At 40.9% G+C, this 21,865-nt stretch overlaps 2 protein-coding genes across 2 annotated transcripts; one reads left to right on the top strand and one right to left on the bottom strand.

Moving 5' to 3' along the window:
- The first annotated feature begins 421 nt into the window (after positions 1-421).
- LOC129590815 (uncharacterized) lies at positions 422-17,061 on the top strand. Its single transcript, XM_055486216.1, is given in 11 exon segments — positions 422-729; positions 809-1,056; positions 3,655-3,715; positions 6,219-6,283; positions 11,138-11,212; positions 12,007-12,392; positions 12,713-12,957; positions 13,977-14,706; positions 14,910-15,343; positions 15,771-15,912; positions 15,914-17,061. Coding segments are annotated over 10 exon segments (2,952 nt in total). The 5' UTR covers positions 422-729; positions 809-1,040; the 3' UTR covers positions 16,712-17,061.
- A 155-nt stretch (positions 17,062-17,216) lies between these two features.
- LOC129590838 (uncharacterized) lies at positions 17,217-21,333 on the bottom strand. Its single transcript, XM_055486261.1, has 9 exons — positions 21,187-21,333; positions 20,719-20,905; positions 19,957-20,121; positions 19,608-19,747; positions 19,241-19,429; positions 18,559-18,836; positions 18,439-18,487; positions 18,289-18,378; positions 17,217-18,093 (listed from the first exon to the last, which is right to left on the bottom strand). The coding sequence occupies exons 1-9, from the start codon at positions 21,292-21,294 to the stop codon at positions 17,767-17,769; spliced, it is 1,533 nt and encodes a 510-aa protein (XP_055342236.1). The 5' UTR covers positions 21,295-21,333; the 3' UTR covers positions 17,217-17,766.
- Positions 21,334-21,865: the final 532 nt, after the last annotated feature.

Below are 21,865 nucleotides of genomic sequence, written 5' to 3'. Positions count from 1 at the left end.
AGTCATATTGAGTTTGACTACCCTACCATTTTAACTTTTTTAGGTTGTGAGTTTGAACCATATAAATTCGTTTTATGCCGTTAATTACTACGTATTCGAAATTTCGAATGGAGTTCTGGCGCTTCGCGAAATGAGAGTGTTCGATTTCCGGCTTATGGACCTTTCTCGCTCCCATGCAGTTCAGCACTTTCCACTGAAATAGTCGAATGCATAACATTACAATTATTTTTATGACGATTTCATTCGTACGGGGTTGTCGGTAGTCTCGATTCAAAAATATATTTAGCTATACGAGTACACCATGGCAAGAAATTATGCCACTATGTCTATGATGTATTCCTCCATGCGTAGCTAGTGACAGCTGTTTAACGAAGTTTAACCATCTCGATCGTGTTGTGGACCACAATATAAAATGCCGGGTGTGTGAATAAGGCTAGTTAAGCTGTACGGATGTGCAGTCAGGTTATTGTAATCGGGCCGCCATTTAAACGTCCTCGTCAATTTGTTTGTCCATTTAGCACTATTAACAAATACACCTGAATTCGGCGGCAATTTGGATGCTGCAGACGGAATATTACGAGGAACGGGTTCGGTTCAGTGCTCAATGTGGCACAAAAAGCTAGCTTGTCGCTGATAAGGAGTGGAAGCAGCTGCCAGTTTTGCGGCTCTCTGGGCGCCCTTTTGGAAAGTCAGAGCGGAAATATAAGAAGCGTGGCAGGCATAACTGCGGTAAGGAAACCGACCAAATGCCTGTTGCATCTCTCGAGACGATAGAGTTCATTCAAACCATATACACATATTCTTTTAGGTCGAATCTCTCTGCGCTCTTCTGCGCCACGAGTAGAATGGATAGCAAAGACAATATCGGGAGCGGAGATATATGATGAAATTCCCTGAAAACATGGTTTGGTGGAAGATTCTGATTGTGGCGGTTTTGTTTGCGTAAACAAGTCAACAACGACATGCCGTGGACAGCGTGTCATTTTGCAAATGGATAATTCGGAAATACTGCCCCACTCTCATCGTGGATATTATCGGCAATGTGGGATTTCGAAGGTACCATATAAATATTGCAAAGGCAATTTTACTGATCGTGGCAGTATATTAAACCAAATTGTGTCGTTAAATTAAAGACTTGTTTCGTATTTACTCGAATAATTTCCACAAATTTACTTGGTGTCTGTGCGGCTTAAATCGATTTTATAATCGTTTCCCTTATAAAAATGTGCATTTGGAGACATATTTTTACAATAGGTTTATCATTTGGCCAACGCATGCGCAGGATAGAAAATAACGCAAATTTCAAAATCATGATTGTACATAAATAATTGTTTTACGTGATCTTATTATCCCATCATTCCTATGTACAAATACAGAGTACTGTACCTGATTCGTGACCACTACTCGGTAGAGCATATGTGGTGATAAGTTAACGCTGTTAGGTGTGTTAGCTGTGTACAAAGAAGTATTGCGTAACGCGTAGTGTTATTTGTAAAATCGCTGAATAAAGTCACGAGCAGGCCATAGATATTGTTTGGAATGTTTTCACGGCCAGCTTTGCATACAAACAAGATTTTGTAACTCTACAACCAGTTTGCACATAAATACGGCAGACACATAATTTCCAGCCTTTATACAGTATCGCTAATGCGCGGGACCGGTAAAAAACTCATGAAAAGTGCTGCTGAGTCTATTCCCAGATTTTATCTCTTATATACCTTGCCAGTTGACAGAAGTATCCCGCGACTACCATAGTAATCACGATAATTATTATGCACATATTTATGCACGATGTGTTAGATATCCGTTCTTGTTAATTTAATTTTTAATTTAGAATCGGAAAGACACATTTAAAATTAAGATTTATTTAATGCAGTCCAAAAGTAGCAACCGAATAATTTGGTTAGCAATACAATGCACAGTAAAAATGTAATTCAACAAAAAAATTATGAGTATGTGTGTTCGTTAAACTTCGTTTTCTATATATTCTTTGGCGCATTTTAAGACAATCATTTGAGTGCGCAACGTTTCTGAAGCATGATTTTAAAAAAAGCTATATAGCTGGATTTGGAAAATTTGCATAAATGATTTTGCAATTACTACATTCATTGTTTTGCTAAGAAAGGAATTCAAAAAGAAGGATAATTTTTTATTGCTTTACAAGAACCATATTCTGAAATGACATGCAGCGGTTTCTTACGTTTCTGGAAAGAAACCGGTTAGATAGTACCATAGTGAATAGTACAATACTACTTCTTCCAAGCTCACAAGTCAGTAAAAGATTCCTCGCTTTAAGATGTCTTGAAAAATAAATAAATTTAAATGCGGTTAATGTCTTCTGCATAAGGAATAAACGACCATGGTACGGAAAACACCAAAATAACTCCGACTTTAATGTAAACAACCTTTTGTTTGTGTTTTCTAGTTTTGATTAGCTTTATTATGAGGTTTCTTAAACTTGCAGCAGTTTGTAACATATATTCTGAAGTGCGAAATCGAATTTCTGCTTAGCATTAAAATTTTCACAATCTTACTGTGTTTGCAATTATGAATTTGAGCTGAATAATAACTATGGTGTTTTTAAATATTGCAAAATTGACATTATTGGTAGGAAACGCTTTCCCTGGTTTGGAAATGCATACCGCTTATGACTATCTCATTTCGGCGTCAGCAATTAAGCGACATGTGTGGCCTTGCGGTCAAGTCTGGTCAGCGTCAGGATTTCTTGTAAATGAGCGGTGCAGTTTTGAGTGAAAATGATTTCCGGAGCAGCCTATGCGATATCTTCGATGACTTCCCATCATTTCCTTTAACCAGTACGGCTAATTATTCGTTGTGTTGCTTGGCCTTCTGAATGACAAGGACAACATTAACTACGTAGAATGATATTTATGAATACTATGCAATGTTGAGAAAATTCCGCGGTCACACCGGGTTAAATTAAATGAAATCGAATTCGAAATAGCTCGATGCAAAAAACTAGCCGAAGCGTGTATTACCATCCAGCACATTCCTTGCATGATGTTTTCCTTTTTCCTTTTTATCTGAGTTGGCCTTTTAATGGTTTAAAGGGATTTACTGACCAATGGACTGCAAAATTACTGTATCCGATAACTTAAAATGAATGGACGGATCAGTGCAAATACTTTGGCGAGACAATCTGCATCGATCCTCGCCCACAACGTTTCTATGGTCTTATCGATGTTTAACATCGCAGTATTAATATTAGTGTAGAGCATATTTCATTTATAAACTGTTGACTGCCCTGTGGACAATCGTCTGCGTGGTGCGGAGTACTGCAATATGTACAGAGTAATTTTCTGCACCCTGACTTCCTGCTGCACGCGAAGCAGCGATATCCGCTTGTAAAAGGTTTACCCTGAAAACGGGCGCAGCTTTGGAGGGGGGTTGTTCCTTATTATTGTCAATATTAACGGATGCCAGCTTAAGCTTTCTCTCATCGGACCATCTGGATGCGAAAGTAAAAGGCATCTTGGCCGTTGCAGTGGACCGGGGACACTTTAAACGTAGCTGCTCATGCATTAATGGGCAGCAGCAGCTGTGCTACAGCAGAATATGAACACCACATTCTATAGACACCGCAGTGTAGAAATTATAATATTTGATAAATGAACGTAACCTTGTACATTCTAGGTTACTCCCAGGATGATTGGCAAAGAGGAGATTCTCCCGCGGGAATACCATTCTATATCAAGTAAGTTTGGTGGAAGTTCCGCGCATTCCCACTGTTTATAACATACAAAACCTGGTGGGCGGCTTTTGTTACACAGTAATGGCATCCACATCAGAAAATCCCATCAAAAGCGTATCCAGGTAGTTCAACATCGATGAATAAAAAAATCTTGTTTTGTTTTGTTTTGGTTTAGAGTGTATAACAGAGCTTGGTTCTAAAGTTGCCACAGTTTTCTGTCTTAACTCTTAACCTTAACACCACGTACCGTTATTGAGTTATTCGTATTTATTTCTTCCATGCCAAACACCGCAAGCGTAACTACAAAACTAATGTACAGAGCATGAAACTGACCAAATAACGCATTTTGTGTTTTTATCGCTGTGGCAGCTGCAACTTCTCAAGCTACAGAATTGTGTGTTGCATAAGTAGTTTTACTGCGGTCCATTTGGTACTGCTCGATAAGGCTGGTTAATTGTCAGTATGCTGACAACCGCAAACTCTTAAAGGCGAATTAAATATTGAAAAACTGAGATTTGGAAAACGTCTGCCATCTGGCTTGCATTAGATTTGTGGCGCCATGCTACAAAGACTGCGTTGAGATCTGAGAACCATTTTTTTACTTGCGTGAAAAATGTATGCGAATGCCTTCGAGTTTCGACGTAATGACTAGCCACACTTTGTGAAACTTGAACCATAAAAAAGCGCTAGCCGCCGCTTAAATCCTCAGATCTCAGATCTGTCTGATGTGGGCGTTTTCGAGTAAAAATTCAGCTGCGAGCATCATTGATCTAAATTACAGAAGATAAATTCCTTTTTCCGTGTTGTGAGCAGCAGCAGTTGTTGGTGCGGAAGTTATAATTAAGCACGGATGATGGCAAATTGCCGGCAGACGCGAGCACTGGCTTATGATGCCCGGACAGTTGTTGACCATTAATGCGCGCCGATTAGAAGATGATGATAGCACGTTTTGGACATTCGCCGCACGTGCTTCAATTATGAGCATAACAACAAAAAAATTTCCGTGCAGCTGAAAATCAGAATCACATGTGCAGGTGATATCTCAACAGTACGTACAAACTGGACATCCTTTATAATAAACGCCGTTTATGGTTATACCGATTGGTCAAATATAGCGGCATATCATGTACGGTGCGGCGCATTTGTAATACAAAGGAATCACTGACTGTACGTCGCGTGCGTATAGTAAAATACGGTACATAATATTGTAAGCTGAAACGTTAGGTAGTTACGAGCGAGTAACATTATGAGTGAGTGCATTCTGAGTGCTGTACGAATACCGGTACGGTTATAAAACCGATCTTTCGACTTTGTAAAAATAACCGTTTGGGATAGAGTGCCGACCATGAGATTCTTCAGGTAGTATGCATTTAACGGGTTGGATCAGCGTTTTACAAGTCAGTTGAGGTGTCTGATATTGTAATTTGCTGCTATATATATGTGTGTACTCGGGAAACCTTATATTACTTTCGTGTGTGTTTTCCACGCCTATAAAGAGATGCTTAATTCACTTTCCCAACAGTAGCTATATTTCCTTATGGATAAAAGCCGGGGCTGTTCATACTGACACTGCGCACTGGGATTCCATTCGGCAACCCGGCTGAGTCAGGGGATTCATATACAGGACTCTCCGTGTGGCGCACACAGGAGCTGTCTTCATTGGCTTTGACTGTTATTACACATAGGTTGCGTGACAAACGTGCTCATTCGAGAAATTCATCCATGTCCTGAGTATATATAATTCCGACTTTGTCCTAGCCCCCGAGTGCATCTTGTTATCTCCAGCATTGATTGTTTTGCGGTTCATGTTCGAGTGTATTGTACAGTTTTATTGTAAAATTATTAGACCACCATAGATATACGTAATTAACAATGGTCGAGTCGGTGCTTGAAAAGCCGGTTGTACATAACGAGAAGAACACGGAGATAATACCTACCGTTCCGTCTCCCGGCTCCAGCCCGCCCAATGAAATTGTGGATGATCAGACGATTGATAATGCAATTGTTGATGGTAATTCACCGGAAGCCAAAGACAACAATGAGTTACTAAAACCGTCGCCGTCGCGCACGGCTGTTGAAGCGCTGTATAAGAGACTTCCTCGTTTTTACAAGGGGTAAGACGAAACTGATAAAAAAGCAATTATATAGTGTTTAGTCTGTTGACAATAAAAATCTCATCTATTTCAAAAGGTAGGTTTTTATTGCGTTGAAAAACCAGTAATTCACGGAGCTGTATTCGACTAGGTGCGCTGCCGGCTTTGTAGTCAGGCGGCACATTATCAGTGGATTCGGGCTAGTAAATATTGAGATTTTGCGGTAACCGTTCAAGATTTGATTTTTAACGCTTGAATAATGTTCTGCATCAAAGTAGTCCAACTGCCTGATCTGGGCAAGCACCGGTAGATTGTTCAAATTATCGCTGAATGTGGATGCCATACTGTGTATTGACATAAACGCCTAAGATGTTCACTTTAGTAAATACATGTCAAATTTTTTCTAATTTCAGCCACAAAGAACAAACTACACACTGGGACCATCCACTTCTTACGAAAATATTTGCAGAGGATATAGGTAAGCGATAAGGAAGCGCAGCGGAAGCTGCGGAAAGTTGTCTTTTCCTTCTTAGGCACATATAGACTGTTTTTTACTCATAATACCCTTGGCGATTTAATGGTCGAGTGCTCACTGGCTGTCAGTTGCTCTCCCGCTCTTTTTTATAAAATCCTCTTGCGCTTGGATTTGGTTTGCACAGAAATGAGTGGGTATCTGGAAAAATAATGGACTGTTTGAACTATCGTTACGCCATGCACAGGGTAAATTTCGCACCGCTATGTACAAATCCTTCGACAACCTATCACTTTGCTTAAAGTCAAAACTTTTCAAGTTTTTCAAGTGCCATGCCCGATTACCACGCGCTGAACACACATAAATATATAATATAACTTTTTATACTATATCATAATAATACGATCCACAACTCTTCACCGCATCTCGTCTGTGGGACATTTCCTATCGGTCGAGTAATCCCCGGCTTAAATATATGCACATATAAGGCTATTTCATTTCTCTAAGCAAGATTTGAACTTTGATTGTCATTTTGAAGGGTTCGGTGGGGCACCTGCACTTAAAAGTCAGCATAAACCATAAATCTTCCTCGTAGTCGTTCGCTCGTTAAAGTTAAGCCGCTTTGGCTACTAAGGTCTTCGGAGCATGGTATAAACCGGCAAAATTGTAGTAGTATCTGTCAACAACTGCGATTTCAGTGAACACAAGAAAATCTGGTCAGTTTGGTGGCGCTTTCCTTTTGTACTAAGCTTCGAATTTATTAATGCTGATGGCTGGCATGGAGAGGATAGATAGGAAATACTGCCTGGAGAATGTAGAAATATTTTAAATTTATAAGGAAGATTGATCTGGTGAACGGCGCTTCAGATGTGAAAGAGAGTTAACGAAGCCGTAACGTGCGCGTCTAACGAAATAAATTATAAACTACTGTACACTTTTAACAATAACAATCTTACATATAATAAATTTAAGAAGCACTTGAAAAATTTAAGAAGTACGGGGAAAGCTTTGTGTGTTCTGTGATATAATAACACAAAACTGTCTTTGTGAATGTTGCATGCTCTGGATAATACCCGTACTTAATGCATAATTTAAGCTTGTTGTTCGGTACCTACGGTTGGCACTGCTGTCTGTCGACCTTGCAACGTTTTGTTTATTGACTTTTTGCAAATCAACGTGAGGGTAAAACACCATTCGTTGCTGCGTGCTATTACGCAAGCTCATATGTAAATGTCATTGTTCAACTCCCTGAGAATTGGTTCGTGCAATCAGCCGGCTCTTAAATTAAATTTTCTGCAGCTGGTGATTGTTCGGCGGTGCGGCTTATTTTAGCAGCCAATCTTCCAGCATATTACGCAATTGCACTCCATGTAATTATTAATAAGCCATATTAATAACTTAATGGGTGGTCGTTACAAGCTGAATATTCGACACAACTCAGAAATCTTGGACCAGCATCCGCCAGTTATTACTTATATATATGCACGTAGCTGCACTGCTTATAATTCAAACGATCAATCCCGAATTATATTCCTTGTAGGATTAAATGGTAAAGTGTGCTCTTATGGCGTAAATAAATAAATACAAAGCGTATGAAAGGCCAATAACGCCATAGCAAGTCTGCTTGCGTTTGTTAACTGACTAGCGTGCGTTTTCCAAACCACAAATCGCTGATCTGTCAATAGGGAATGTTTTCGGAGCCATGAACTTTGTAATGATAAACATTAATTTTCACAAAAATTTACGACGGCCACCTTGGTGAAGTTGATCGGATGCTACAGTTGCATTTATTCGGTATACTCTCATTCGAATTTTCGATCGGATCTGCTGCATAGATGTACGTCGGTGATTGTAAAGTGTTGAAAATATGCCGGCAGTTTAATATCCGGCCTGACATGCATACCTATTAACATACATAACTACCCAGTCTGCTTCGGTTGTGCGCAGTTACGTTGCACCACATTGCTTTTACAATAAAATTTTATGTTAATCTGGACGAACATACTTTTTGATCATCCAGTAATTTTGTGTAACTTTTCTTATTATTTGCTGATTGTGTATGCTGGTAATCATATCCGTGACAAATACGATGGCTGTATCAAAAGTTATTTTTTTCTCAGTTTCACTCTGTGGTTAAGTTAAACCTTTATTTAAATTTGTCGTGATTGACAACACTATGTTCATCGGCTTAGTGATTTCTTCGATATTCTGTGCCCTTTATGCACAGGATATTATGTCATTAAATTTCAACCGATCAGGTTTAATTTGTATGACGTGACAAGATAGCAAAACTCAAGTGACAAGTCACGGTACTATTTTGTCCATAACCGTACATCAAGCTTTCTCAGGGTCCGTTGGGGTTGGCTGGAAGTGGTGCTTAGGCCTTTTCTCAAAGTGCCCTTTGTACGTTCCCCTGGGATCCGGCAGGCGTCATTGAACGCATGAATAAATCGCCCAGTCATGCAATCTTGTTTTGGGTTTTGATTGTAATCGCTTTTCAGATCCGATTAGAAACTTGTTCTTCCATTTAACGAAGTTACAGTTCTGGCTCAAAAAAAGCGTAGCGGAGCCAGATTTTACATGGGGGTTCCACTTTCAAAAAAAAGAGCCGGTTATCAAAGTTTTAGGCCACTTAATGCATTCGAAAATAAATAAAAGCAAATGCCATACGCTAATTATCGTTTCTGATTTCAAAATAGAGAAAGTAATTTATTATAGGATATAGTTCCCACAGACAGCGTTATCCTGTTCCGTTACTGTATTCAGTGTACTCGTACAAGTTTACAGTTAAGTCAAAACTGGTGTTTGTATGAAAAGATCAATTTCTCTTATCTAAGAGCATTAATCCATGGGAGCTGTTTGCTTCCAATGAAGTAATTCTGGATCACATTCCATTCCTTTTGTCAATGGACTTTTTTAGGTTATCCGCAGCCATAAAGAAAATTGTCCAGTGTATGTACATTAATGATCAAGATCTCAGTGGGATTCCGAAATCGTTCTCTCTTACAGAAGCTTGGGCTAGTAGACGGTTTTCAATTACCATCGCGTTTGTTAGTCCGGAACTTGTAGTTACTCGTTAAGAGCCTGCGTATGTAATGGCTGTTAATGAATCCTCCGTGTCGCATCTTGTTGAGAAGTGTGTGTATGTGTGCGCATTTTATACTTCTAATCTGATCATACGGCAAATGTCCCGTGCCTCCATACACAAACAACTGACAGGGCGAGGTGCGGAAATCATCGTGTCCGCCAGTAATCGATAATGCAGAGAGTCAGCACTGTTTATGCAAATGCAAAACAGTCTTCTTCCCAATATTTCTGATCGTTGGCTGCCGCATGCATATACATATGCAGCAATGGAATGCTGAATGAACCCCGGTCCTTTTCTCTCGTGAATGCTCATCCCGAGGCGTGAGAAGTCGAACATTCATCAGAGCAAGTAGATATCCGCGTATGCAGGAGAGGCACATGTCAAACCATTTCTCACATAGAAAACACTAATGAATGTACTAGTGTGCGTGCTTTGCCTACTTGATGAACTATTATTATTCTTAAAAATGTTGTCAACGGGAAAATGTGAGAGCACCCCGGCCAAAGTGGTGGTAGATAATTTCCGGTCAGCAGTATCCACTACTGCCCAATGGTCAAAGATTGACCCGCTATTATAAAGTATTCAAGTGTGTTGCTGGAAATTGTGCTTGTCAAGCACGTCATGTTTATTCGGAAATCAAGCAGCTGAATTTGTGCGAGAGGCAACATGGAAAAATATTTGTCTACCCTTTATTTTAAAATATTCACAAATTGATTGTTGTCTGTGCGTTTCGATTGGCTTTACCTTCTAGGTCAAATAATTGTATTTGCTTATAATTCCATTTCATACGGCATAACGTGGTAATGTGATAAAACAACCACTCTGACCTAATTGTGGGAACAAATTGCATCTTGGTGTTCCTATTCGCTAATCGCTATGGGCCCGTATTTTGGCTTAGTATTTATTCCAAAAATCAGGTCGTCCAAAAGGGTAATCAAGGAAATCTTGTCGGGCTAAGTGAGTAAGTAAATTGATTGGGTTGTCCATCCTAAACAGAGCCACTTTTCCCGGCAGTGTTTAGAAGGATAGCCATTTCAAAATGCCCAATTAAAACAAGAATAGTAGAAGGGATTACTAAATGGCAGTGCTGTATGCGGTATATACTGCCGAAAGATTGTCAAGTGCGAAACGAAGAAATGTGGCCCTGTTTGCTGTCGACTGTTTTGATTACCTGCAGGAATAGGTTTGTGCATTTCATCGCCAGTATTTGACCAGTTGACCAGATGTAACCAAGCGTGTAAGGTCAGCGACGCGGTTTCTTTTCAAAATTCAGGCATGCAGTTTTGGAAAGTGATATTTTCTTTGTAAAACGGTGAAATGCAACTCCATCCGACAGACACGTTGAATGAATTGTCAAAGCCGGTGCAGTCGGCAACACCTCGCGCCGGAACCGGATCTTAGGTTGCCTGGTGGTTTTATTAGGCTGCTCTGTGTAGCATAATAAGATTGTGCAGTCTGGCGCAGATATTGCGCATTTACCCGAGACCTGCTTCTGAATCCACATGCGCCGACTCTGCCAAGAGCAGGGGACTCAGATTTCAATCTGCATGGAAAATGGGCAATGATATTCAAATAAAATATTATTATCCCGCTCGCTTCTCCCCAGAGCGATATATTGCGCATTAAGGTCCACTAAAGCCTTCAGCAGCCGATCGTAATCGCCATATTTTAATTTACATGACATACATATCGATCATTGAATAGGCATGGTCCGTATTATCTGCATGACCTTTTTCCTTTCATCTAATAACGCAATACGCTTTTTATTGCAGCATCCTACAATGACGTGCGATATGCGGCCTACAGGACGGCACTTAAATTTCGGACATTATCAAACCGGTTACAATGTAAGCCTATGTTTATTCGGTGATCGGCAAAAAAAAGCACTAAGCAAATATCAGTCGGACTTAATTAGGAGTACAAGTACAATTGCTTTCGATTTCAAACGCATTTAAACTGGAAGCCAGTAATTTTTCTCGGTTTCTAATGCTTGAAAATATATGTTTCCTACAATAGCTCAAAGTCAACTGCTTCGAGGGCAAAATGATTTTATAAAGTCACTGAATGGATTCATAGATAAAATTACAGGCTGCGAAATGTGCGCCGCATTCCAAGCCGTCCTATCCAATTAAATAGCTGTTAGAGTGTTGAGTTTAAAGATGTTATTATGTATCACTTAATAGGCAGTCTATGCCACGCTCTTGCACAACAAAATAAAGCTGACCAACAAGCTAAAAATGCTAAGGTTCACTAAAATCGGTTTTTTAAAGAAAATAATGCATATGTACTTAAAAATATGAAACCAAGAATTTTTATTGCTACATTTTTGAATTAAATGGTATTAAAAGAAATGATGCAAATATTTGATTTACGTACCGAATATGATATTGAACTATTGTCGATATATAATTATATCTGTAGTGCATTCAGCTATCCAAAAGTAAGCTAAAATTTTTGTTTCGTCTTTCATAAAGCCATTAAGGGTTTTACGAACTGTCGACTTCTAGAGCTTCATATTTTGTGCCGCATGTCTCAAATTTTTTCAACGATTGCCAATAATAAGACTTTTGCATATCACCGTAGCAATTCAGTGTAACAATATTGACTTTTCATTTCATGTTCTTTTTATGGGCTGTTGCAGTGCACCAGATTAAATTATCGACAATCCGGAGTGTCCTAAAACAGCATGGATACGAGGCCGTGTACCAGAATCATACACTCATTCCCTGTGTAGAATTAGAGACTTTAGTGGCCGACATCTACCTGAGTGCCCGTCGCGAACTGCCCAGCATTGATCAGCCCGAAGTGAATGCTGAATTATTATTATGTTTGCTGCTGAAATTATACGATACAAATCGATGCGGTACCATTAAATTGATTTCCGCCAAAATTGGATTGGCTCTGCTCGCATCCGGCTCTTACTTGGAAAAGTGGAAATACATTTTAGGCGAATTGTTCGATTACAACCGGTGTTTAAGTCGTAAAAATGCCTTTAACCTCCTGGTTGATGTGGCCCGAATACCTGAAGTAAGTGCCCGGTCTTAAAAGATTGAGACCAAAGAAAATTGCAACAATACACCGGTGCGGTGTAATGGAAAAAAACTCAAGCGGTGTGCGTTAACATTACGTCATTGAGGCCGCTTTTGTTAATCGCTTTTTAAGATTTCACGTTCATGATTCACTTGACATACCCCTCTAACCTTTAGGGACTTCTTTACTTATTTTTGCATTTTGCAATAATCCTTGTTACGTAGCTGTGCATACTTTATTTTTTATATACTTATTTTCTTATTTTGAACCTTCAGATCAATTTACATTATAAATTCAATTCTTTATCTTGATTGCAGATTTTGGGTGAGAAGCGCCTGTTCGGGACACATTTGGTTCCGGCAGCCGTTGAAAGCCTATGGATTCGCGGTCGTCCCACGAGTGTCGGACTGACAGAAGATGGCTTCCGTCATTGGTTGAGAGACGAACCACAAACACTTGTTTGGCTAAGTACCAGCTACCGTATTCGACAGGCCGAACGGATACGGCATCATATCAAATGTTCGGTGTGCCGAACTCAGCCATTCAATGGATTACGCTATCGGTATGTTAAGAATCTCTCGTGGCTATCCACGGATCAGATTCCATTTGCACAGCACAACAACCATCAAGTGTCTGTTATTTCGTTTTGTGAACTTGAAATTCAAATCATGGTCAAGCATTCTTTGTCGTATAATGATGAGAAAAGCGGCCGATAATTTAGGACGCATCACCAACAAAATAGCATCCGACCATTATCGTGAACTCACTATATATTTTTAACATTTATGCGACGCAAGAAACTCATAATTATGTAGCAATATAAATTGTTTTATTATTCTTAGTGAAGAACGTTTCGAAAGGTATTATTGTTATATTGCGAACTCCACAGCATATCGTGACGGTACCATGGCGCGCGATGAGCTCGATACATCATTTTAGCACGTATCGAATAAATTGCTTTATTCACCATTTTGCAAGCTTCCGTTTCTCTACAAATAGCGAATTATGCACTAAGTTTTGATGATTGAAAGGTCGGTCACATTATCGTCGCAAAATTGCGTTAAAAATACAGCTAATCTTATCCTTTGATACCAACAATGAAGTGGTGTCCGGCCGTTACTACTTTGTACACGCCATTTTGGACATTAATTACCTGAACATTCTTCATCTGTAGAAGCGTCACTATTATGTGTACCTGTTGGTTACTCGCTACTATGTTAACTAAAAATTAATAAGTAAAATAATGAAATATTGAGTAGTATTCTGTATACGTTGTTCAAACAAAAATATATTCGATCTAAATTTCTGATAAAACAGTTTACCACAATAACGGCTGTAGCTTCAATTTAATGAAGTCGAACCGTACCACTTGAACGCACGATGAATTCTCATGGCCACAAGCCCACTGTGTTCACAGCCTTTGCTGTTGTTTGACAATAAGCCATCTGAAACTGGAGAATCCACATCAGTTATCTTTTTTATGGCTTGTACACGCCATAAAATATGATCTGTATTTTATGAGCAAACTTTACAACTCATGCAAATTTATGGCATTTACCAGCGCCAGTATTTATGGCTTAGGTGTTTGCGATGCTACAACTACAACATGTGCCAGAACTGCTTCTTCACCGGCAAATTCAACAAATCCCACCGCCTACGGCATCCCATCCGCGAATATTCCTCCTACGTCACCGCCGGCCAGGAGACAAAAGATCTCATTAAGATCATGAGGAATCGCGTCTTTCGCGGGGAAGATTATGAGCCCAAGCCCCGCTACATGCCCATTTTACCGGATTCGGCGTCGGCGATGGAATTCGCGGCCGGTGCCGACTCGGATCGCGAGCCGGACACCGCCGATAATCGGTCGCGCTCGACAGCGCCCAGTCACGGTAACAGTACCGGTACACCATCGGGGAGTGTCAGTGCGGTGAATAAAAAAGACTTTGAGGTGGATGTGGAAGTAATTAGCGAGCTAGATAGCGCGCACGGCGGCATTAGCGATTTGCAGTCCGAAAGAAATTACATGCCGCGATCGATCTCTGAGCCCATTGACGCGCACTTCCGTTTGGCATTACAGCAGCCGCCGACTGTGCCGGAAGATGCACTGGCGGAAGAAGCGGATGGTGCAGGCCGACCGGCGGTGGATGTGACAATCAAATCTCTGGATAATCAAACTCAAATTACCACGCCGGCCCAGCCGAGCGTGGTACCTAAAGATAACCCGCCGGCTGTAACTGTACCACCGCTGCCGGTATTATGGGAACCACAGATACCCGCGCCTGTAATCATGAAAGAACGCTCAGTGAGACAGGTAAATGTTGCCACTTGTCAATAACGTGTGCAACCTTATACTCATATCAGCCTGTTTATCGGTATTTTCTACCGAATGATGATAGCTATTTGCAGTAAATTTTTAGCGCTTCGATTACTTCTCTTCATTTTCCGCTTAGAAAAACGTTTATTGTTTAAATTATCGATTTAAAACGCTGCTGTAAAATGTCATACCTTTCGAAGGAACCTCCGGCGCATCCCAGCCCAGCAACGACAAAGCGCCAAATCAGTGCAGTCACCGCACAAATTCTCAACTACACCGAGGTGGACGTCCTTCTACCGAAAGTCCAACCTTCAGTTCCCAGTATTCCCGTGAAAGGCAAGACCAAATATACAGAAGTTGTTATCAATAAACCGCCAACAAAGTCAGCAATCAGCGTTCAGAACGACCAGCAACGTGTCGGTCAGTCGAGCAGCAGTGAGTTCTCTACCCTGGACTACATTGACGCGAGCCCTCGGGGAGAACCGCCCATTCAGTATGAGCGCATCCAGCCACGCTCCTTGTATCCCAAAGTCATTAGCAAGAGTTCTGTCGAGGTCCAGACGGATGTCGCGGAGCGCGCAGTAAATTTAGATGAGATTCGACGACAGGTCCATGTTATGCAGCGGGAAAACAGGTATTATTCTTGAACGGGTTCTCATGACCTTTACTTTTCTATGCGGCTGTGGCTGCGGATGGTAATTAAGTCGCAACCAAAACAGTTACGCCTTTTTTAATTTAACCGTTCCCAAGGCGGGAGCATGTGTTGACAGGGCAGTCAAATTGAAATTCTAACCGCATGCGACAGATAATTTTTTTCGTGGTGGTTGTGTCAGATGGAAAAAAATCATTTGAAATGAGTTAAAGCAGAACGAGACAGCGGCAACGAACCGCAGCAAGCCAGCGAAGTGGATAATATTGTTGTTTGATTTATGTTATGTGATGGGTATTAACGTCAGCTTTATAGGACAACACTTAAAAGCAATTCATAAAATCTGTTTATTCAAGCGTGAACTAATCAAAACTGTTTAACGGATTATTGGGCCTGGTTGTTGTTGTTATAGAGAACTTCACGATCAGTTTGACGCCATGCATCGACTAGTCGATTCTTCATCGCCCTCACCTGAACTCATCGTCGATCGAAGTAAACTCGAGCATGCCATCTCGCGCAATGCTAATTTTGAAGCACAACTTGAGCATTTAGAGAAAGATGCTAGTGGATAATATGGGTCCGCGCACGGCGCCTAACGGTTACGACAAACGTTCACTGGGCCGGCCGCCGGTGGAGAAATGGCCCGGGATCGGATCACGACCCCTTCCCGGAGCCTACAATTACGTCGGCCGCTCTGGGAGTTTCAATGATTCACTGTACCACCCTAACGACACCCGCCTGCCTCCCTTCCCGGTTGATAATCAAGTTCCTAAAGCCATTTCGGATCCCAATACTCCACTGAAGCGCAGCGCCGCCCCGCCCCCTCCGCAGCGTCACCTGCCGGTCGCCGAGACAAACGGCGTCCATTACCATCCTATCCTCGATGAACTAGAGGAAAAGCTGCGCTTACTGAATGCTCCACTGACGCCTCGCGATCTCAAACATCCCTTCTGGCACCATCTGAAGGAGAAATTCGAATCGGTCATGGGCCAGCCGAATCGCAGTCCGGCCGTGGGCAGTGTGTCGTATCAGAGTTATGGGAAAATCGACAAAGACTACGCCCATACACCGGCCAATTACGGTCGGAATATTGCGTATAATTCCACTTTGGATGTGTCCGACCACCTAATACCGGGCATTGCCCATCCCAGTCCCAATGAATCTCAGTCGAGTGGCTTCTCCTCGGGGCGGGAGACGGATCTGAAGTGGGAGGAAGAGCGCAGTGTATCGGCTAATTATCGGATGCCGCGCAGTAAATCCCTGGGCTTAGCGTCGCACCGGCAAGTCAGTGATGATATTGCACAACTGGACAAACTGCTGGAGTGGTTGGATGAGTTCAAGAAATCCACATGAGGATATACAGGCGTCTAATTAGATTATGAATATTTGATGAACCGATCATATTCCAAGTGACAACACTCACTGCGGACGTCAAGTGTTGAATCGGATGATTTTTGTCTCTTAACAAGTTGCGAAATGGCTGTGAAGTTTTACCTTGAGAAGTGGAATTTTATGTTGACTTTGGGATTAATTTGCGGCTCCTTATGTTGCGCTTGAATGGCATTTTTTGTTGGTACAAGTGGTCTCGCGCTCTCGTTTATTGTCAAGTTTATGCTTATGAAGTTTTGTTTGGATGTTTTCCTTTATTATACAGATCTGTGAGTGTATTTGTGCTGGTTGAAGTTATAAATTTGATTCTATTCCTACCGAAATAATTCCGACTTACCACGGTGAAACACGAATTAACAAGTCACAACACACATGGATAAATATAAATTTTTTGCTCTTCGTTATTGGCTTGTAATAACTCAATGGTTACTCTAACCTCGCTATAAAAAAGACAAGACTTGGTAGCAAACAAATGCACGATAAGGCAAAACGATCCAGCGGGGCAACGCAACAAAAGAAATAAATTATTAGAAATATGTAATTACTTATATTTTCACATGCACTGCGTCCTTCGAGCGGCGGTGAGTGTAGCGCTAATATTCTCTAACATCATCATCACAAAAAACGTGCTTATGCACGTACAAATAATTAGTAAATTTAAATTAATACGGAAAAATTGCTGATACTTTCCGCAAGATTGTCAGAGTCGCTGCATTCTATCGGTAGCAATGGGGAGACCGCTCTGAGCATGATGAATTTGTAATGGCAGCACTGACAGTGCACGAGCCAGTTCGTTCAATTTGTCAACCAACTGTTGAAGCACAATTTCATGCTTTTCCAGTCGCTCCAACAAAACACTTTGTGTTGGTAATTGATCGTCCAGTCCGCCGAAGGTGTTAGCTGCGCTTACAGTAAATCCACCTGTCGCCGTCGTCAACGGACTGCCATCTAGCGTGGCACTGCCAAAGGTCATCGTTGTGGTGTGCTCGGTTGACCGGTGTGTATTGACTGATGGCGAGTCATCGCGTGGCGTTGATGGAGCATCTGTTGGTGGTGTTAGTGTTGTCGATGGCTCCGTGGTCACGGTGACAGCTACTGGGGCACTGAAGGTGGACGAAACGGTCGTCAGTGCGGTGGCGCCGGGAGAAATGCTTCCCTTCTGCACCGCCGGCGTCGGATCCGATGAAGGAATGTCCCACCGTTTCCGACGATAACTTAGGTAGTTCACTAGGTGTGGTGGTTTGATCAGTCGGTTTATTTTCCAAAAAATGTGGTTTCTGCTCCTTTGAAGTTTCGTTTGAAAGGAGGGAGTGTGTTTCGTGTGAAGTGTCCGGAATGGGCAAACCCTACAATTAATTATGTACGAGTACAATAACTTGCGAAGTGATAAATGGCCGCTTATCTTCCACCGACTAAGGCTTCTGGAAAATACTTATTACATAATAATCTTAAGTATTCTGAACGCTAATTTTATATTTCGTCAAATTTCTCCTGTTACGAGTAAAACTGTCCCTGCAGAAGCATTCGAAGCTAAACCAAACCTCTGCGTTGCAACCAAGTGGAACACCAACTGAACAATCCAGCCAACCAATCCTATCCATCCCTTTCCTGAACGGTTGCGTTTTTATGACCTTACAAAGAATGGCAGCCATTTAGTTTAAGTCTTTAATTCTGTATAAATTGCGGGGTACCTGCATTTTGTCGTTAATTTCGTAAAGCGTCTTTTCCGCCAAAAAGAACCTGCCGTCGATACATTGTCAGTTACATATGAAAGACCGAAACAACTCATAATAGCCACGTAACGTACGTACCTTCTTCCATCAGGAGTGTTAAAAGCAGTATCGATTAGCGACGGCCCACCGAAAATGTTGGACAGCACATTGGGACTATAGGCTGGATTAACAGGTGGATTGGCATCCGGCTGATAAAATACAAAACTTGGTCCACTGACAAACACATATGTATGCGCGTTCAGTTGAAAGGCAGCATCCACCGGCACAGGAACGCCGTGGAATCCGGTCGGCACGGGCACTGGTCGTGGGTAAATCGGCGGGCGACGGATAGGTCTGTACTTCATGTAGGTTGTCCCCTGACAAAGAATTTCAAAGTACCAGCTTACAGTTAATTAAGAGCTCCAGCGTTTGTGCCGTGTATTGTGTGTAGAGTATGGTATAATAATAATATGTACAGACTGTTTGTATAATATGTACAGACTCTATAGAGCATGGCATTTTCGAGAAAAATCATGAACAAATTTTCTTTAGAATGAACCGGGTACCTTACTGTTATGCGCGTACAAGTTTACATAATAGTTACAAACTATTGTATATAGCTAGGAGTACCAACGGTTAACCTAACTTTGGGTTAGTCAGAGTATCATCTAATGCATGTGGCATTAATCAATAATAAATCTTTAGAATCAGGTTGTAAATATATCTATATTAATTTACGAACGCCAGCTATATATATGCTGCATTACGAATTAATACTTACGAAAAATAAGTAAATTTGGTTTTTGATTTTCAGTGCGGCTGTTACGTTGGAGGTCGCGTCTGGAAAAATCGTTTCAACAGGAACAGGTCGTGGTATTAAGATTTCACCATTGGGCGATAGCATGTGAATCTTCCCGTTTTTGAAACCAAGTACCATTTCTTCATGCGGCAGGAAGGCTTGAAAAGGGCTCTAGAAATGTTCTTTAATAAAAGGTCATCATGTTTTAAAGATCATGTTTTATTGAGGTTGGCATCGCTTGCAAAATGAATACAAACTGATTGAGGATAAACTTAGCCTGAATATAAAGACATAAACTATTAAAGAATTAATAATTTTATTAACAACATTTTATGAATGGTTTTTTTACCAGGTCGCACGGCGGTTCAAGTGGACAGACAAGTCGCGTTTCGGGAATGGAAATTGATGCGTTTTCTAACTGGCGTTTCTTCCTTAATCTTGTATTAGGCTGTTCTAAAGGTACCGTCCAGATGTCAGTTAAAGGAGAATCTAAAATTATGGGTGAAGACAACCTCAATTTATACTCTTAGTACTATTAATATTGCCATTAATAATTTATGTATCTATATCGCACGAGCTATTAACTTATGCATCTTATCGCACGTTCAACGAATAGCGCCTATATACCGGAAGAATGAACACCAATTCAATAAAATGTTCGAGCCCTGTGTTACGCTTTCCGTACAGCTTGTGCTTACTATTCAAGGATGCCATCAATCTTGCTAATGGTGATGGAAATTTGTTGATTTTTTCGGGAGGAATATTGAAATTTTGAATAGGATGCCTTAGGTCGCGAAATCCAGAGTGGCTACCCGAATGGTCTACGCGGACTTTCGAAGGGCTTTTCGTAGTGGTCGTGGTGCCTAATCAAAATATATTGTGAAATTCTCAAGCTCTTTTCGGTGAATGCCTTACAACCGCAAAGTAGAAACATGCAAAAAAAAATTGAATTTTACAGCGTTTGGGAGACTGACGGTCTTTAGAAATGGTGTTTTACGAATCGAACGGAAGTACTGTATGATTAAACGCGTTTAATTTGGTCATAACTGTTTACTGCGGGCGTTGAATTCCTTCCATATTGGATTTTCTTGCTGTCATTCGGCATGCAATGCTGTCATGGTTGTGCCTTGTTCAGTCTAGTAAGATTTTGGTTTTTCTCCAGGTAAGTATTCTTTTGAAATTAAGTTATATACATTGTATATCAGCGAAAACTTCTCTTCCGGCTCATTCACCGGTATTGTCTTCTCGCGTTTTTTTAAATGTTTCGATGATGCAAGACACGCTCCTACATTAATCCAGTACGAGTACAGTTTGTTAGCACTGCGTTGCTCGTAATCAGCGAACAAGCACTAGCTATATATAGAGTACTTACTGAGCGAACTTCCAGAATATAGAACATATTTCAGATTACCTGCAGGTACGTATGCAAAATTAGATCAGTTTTAAACTAGTTTTCTTACGTAGTTTCCCAGTGTTTTGGAAATGTAGCTTTTGACTCAAACTCCTTGTCGTCGAGCGGGTGGAAGTCTGGGTGGTAGGCGAACTGGTCGTGGTAATGTTTTGTCTGCCGGTGTTCTGGACCTGCAGCTTCGAGTTGAAACTCGTTGCCAAATTTCCAATGGTAATAGAAATAGATACATTCTGCTCCTGCAAAATTATTTTTCAGCAATAATTTTGAAACCTGCTGCTTTGATACCTAAACGATCTTTCATATTGTAGAAAATTAAACCGAAACACAGGAAAATAAGCACGCAGTGAACAAATAGAAATCAATCTTGCACGTGTGCATCAGAAACCGAGAGAAATTAATCGAAAGGTTATCAAGGTCAAAATTAATACCACAGTTCGTGGAAAGGAAATATACCGGTATACGGCGGTAACCGGTAAACATACAGGTACCATAAAGGCACAGAAAGTAAAAAGCTTGCCTGAATTTCAAGATGAGATTTTCCTCCGGTGAGCATTGTTAACGCTAATCCATAATTAATTAAATCCAAACATAGCCCACTTAATACAAAGGAAAACACGGATACCATTTTATTAACAACGTGAAAACAGACAGTACTGCTTGTTCATTTGCCGTCTCACAGTCCGAGTGGTCATCCTAGCGAAGGACCTGACATCCTACTCGTATTTTTGACTATATATCAACATTTCACGATAATATTGTGTCGCCACGCGAAATCTGAGTGGACAAGCGTGCGAGTGTTTTTTGTTCTTTGACCGCGCTCTCTACAATTAAAACTTACATCCCTGGCAAAAGTACGGGAATCGTAGTATGCGCCGTTGAATACTGCATTGTTTAATCGTCACACAAGTGGTTGTAGATCAAGGGTGTCATGGCGCAATTCGAACAAACTGTTTTCTATCCGTGTTACATATTTGAGTTTTAAATGAATTTTTTAATATGATCTGCATTTTTCATGGGGTATTTTTCTGCCGTGGACGGCAATCTTTCCAGTACGAATCTCGTACTCTTACTGTTGCTAAAACGTTCGATGGCAAGTAAAATTCTCTACTGTTTGTTAAAATAATAGAAAATACAAGTAATGGTAGTAAAGCTAACTAGAATCGCATAAAGTTAGTAGGAAAAATTAAGAAATAGAA

Source organism: Paramacrobiotus metropolitanus, unplaced genomic scaffold, assembly GCF_019649055.1.
Source record: "Paramacrobiotus metropolitanus isolate TYO unplaced genomic scaffold, Prichtersi_v1.0 Parri_scaffold0000042, whole genome shotgun sequence".
In the NCBI taxonomy this organism is placed as follows: Eukaryota; Metazoa; Tardigrada; class Eutardigrada; order Parachela; family Macrobiotidae; genus Paramacrobiotus; species Paramacrobiotus metropolitanus.
The sequence above is the reverse complement of the archived record's forward strand: the minus strand, read 5'-3'. Positions and strand labels throughout refer to the sequence as shown.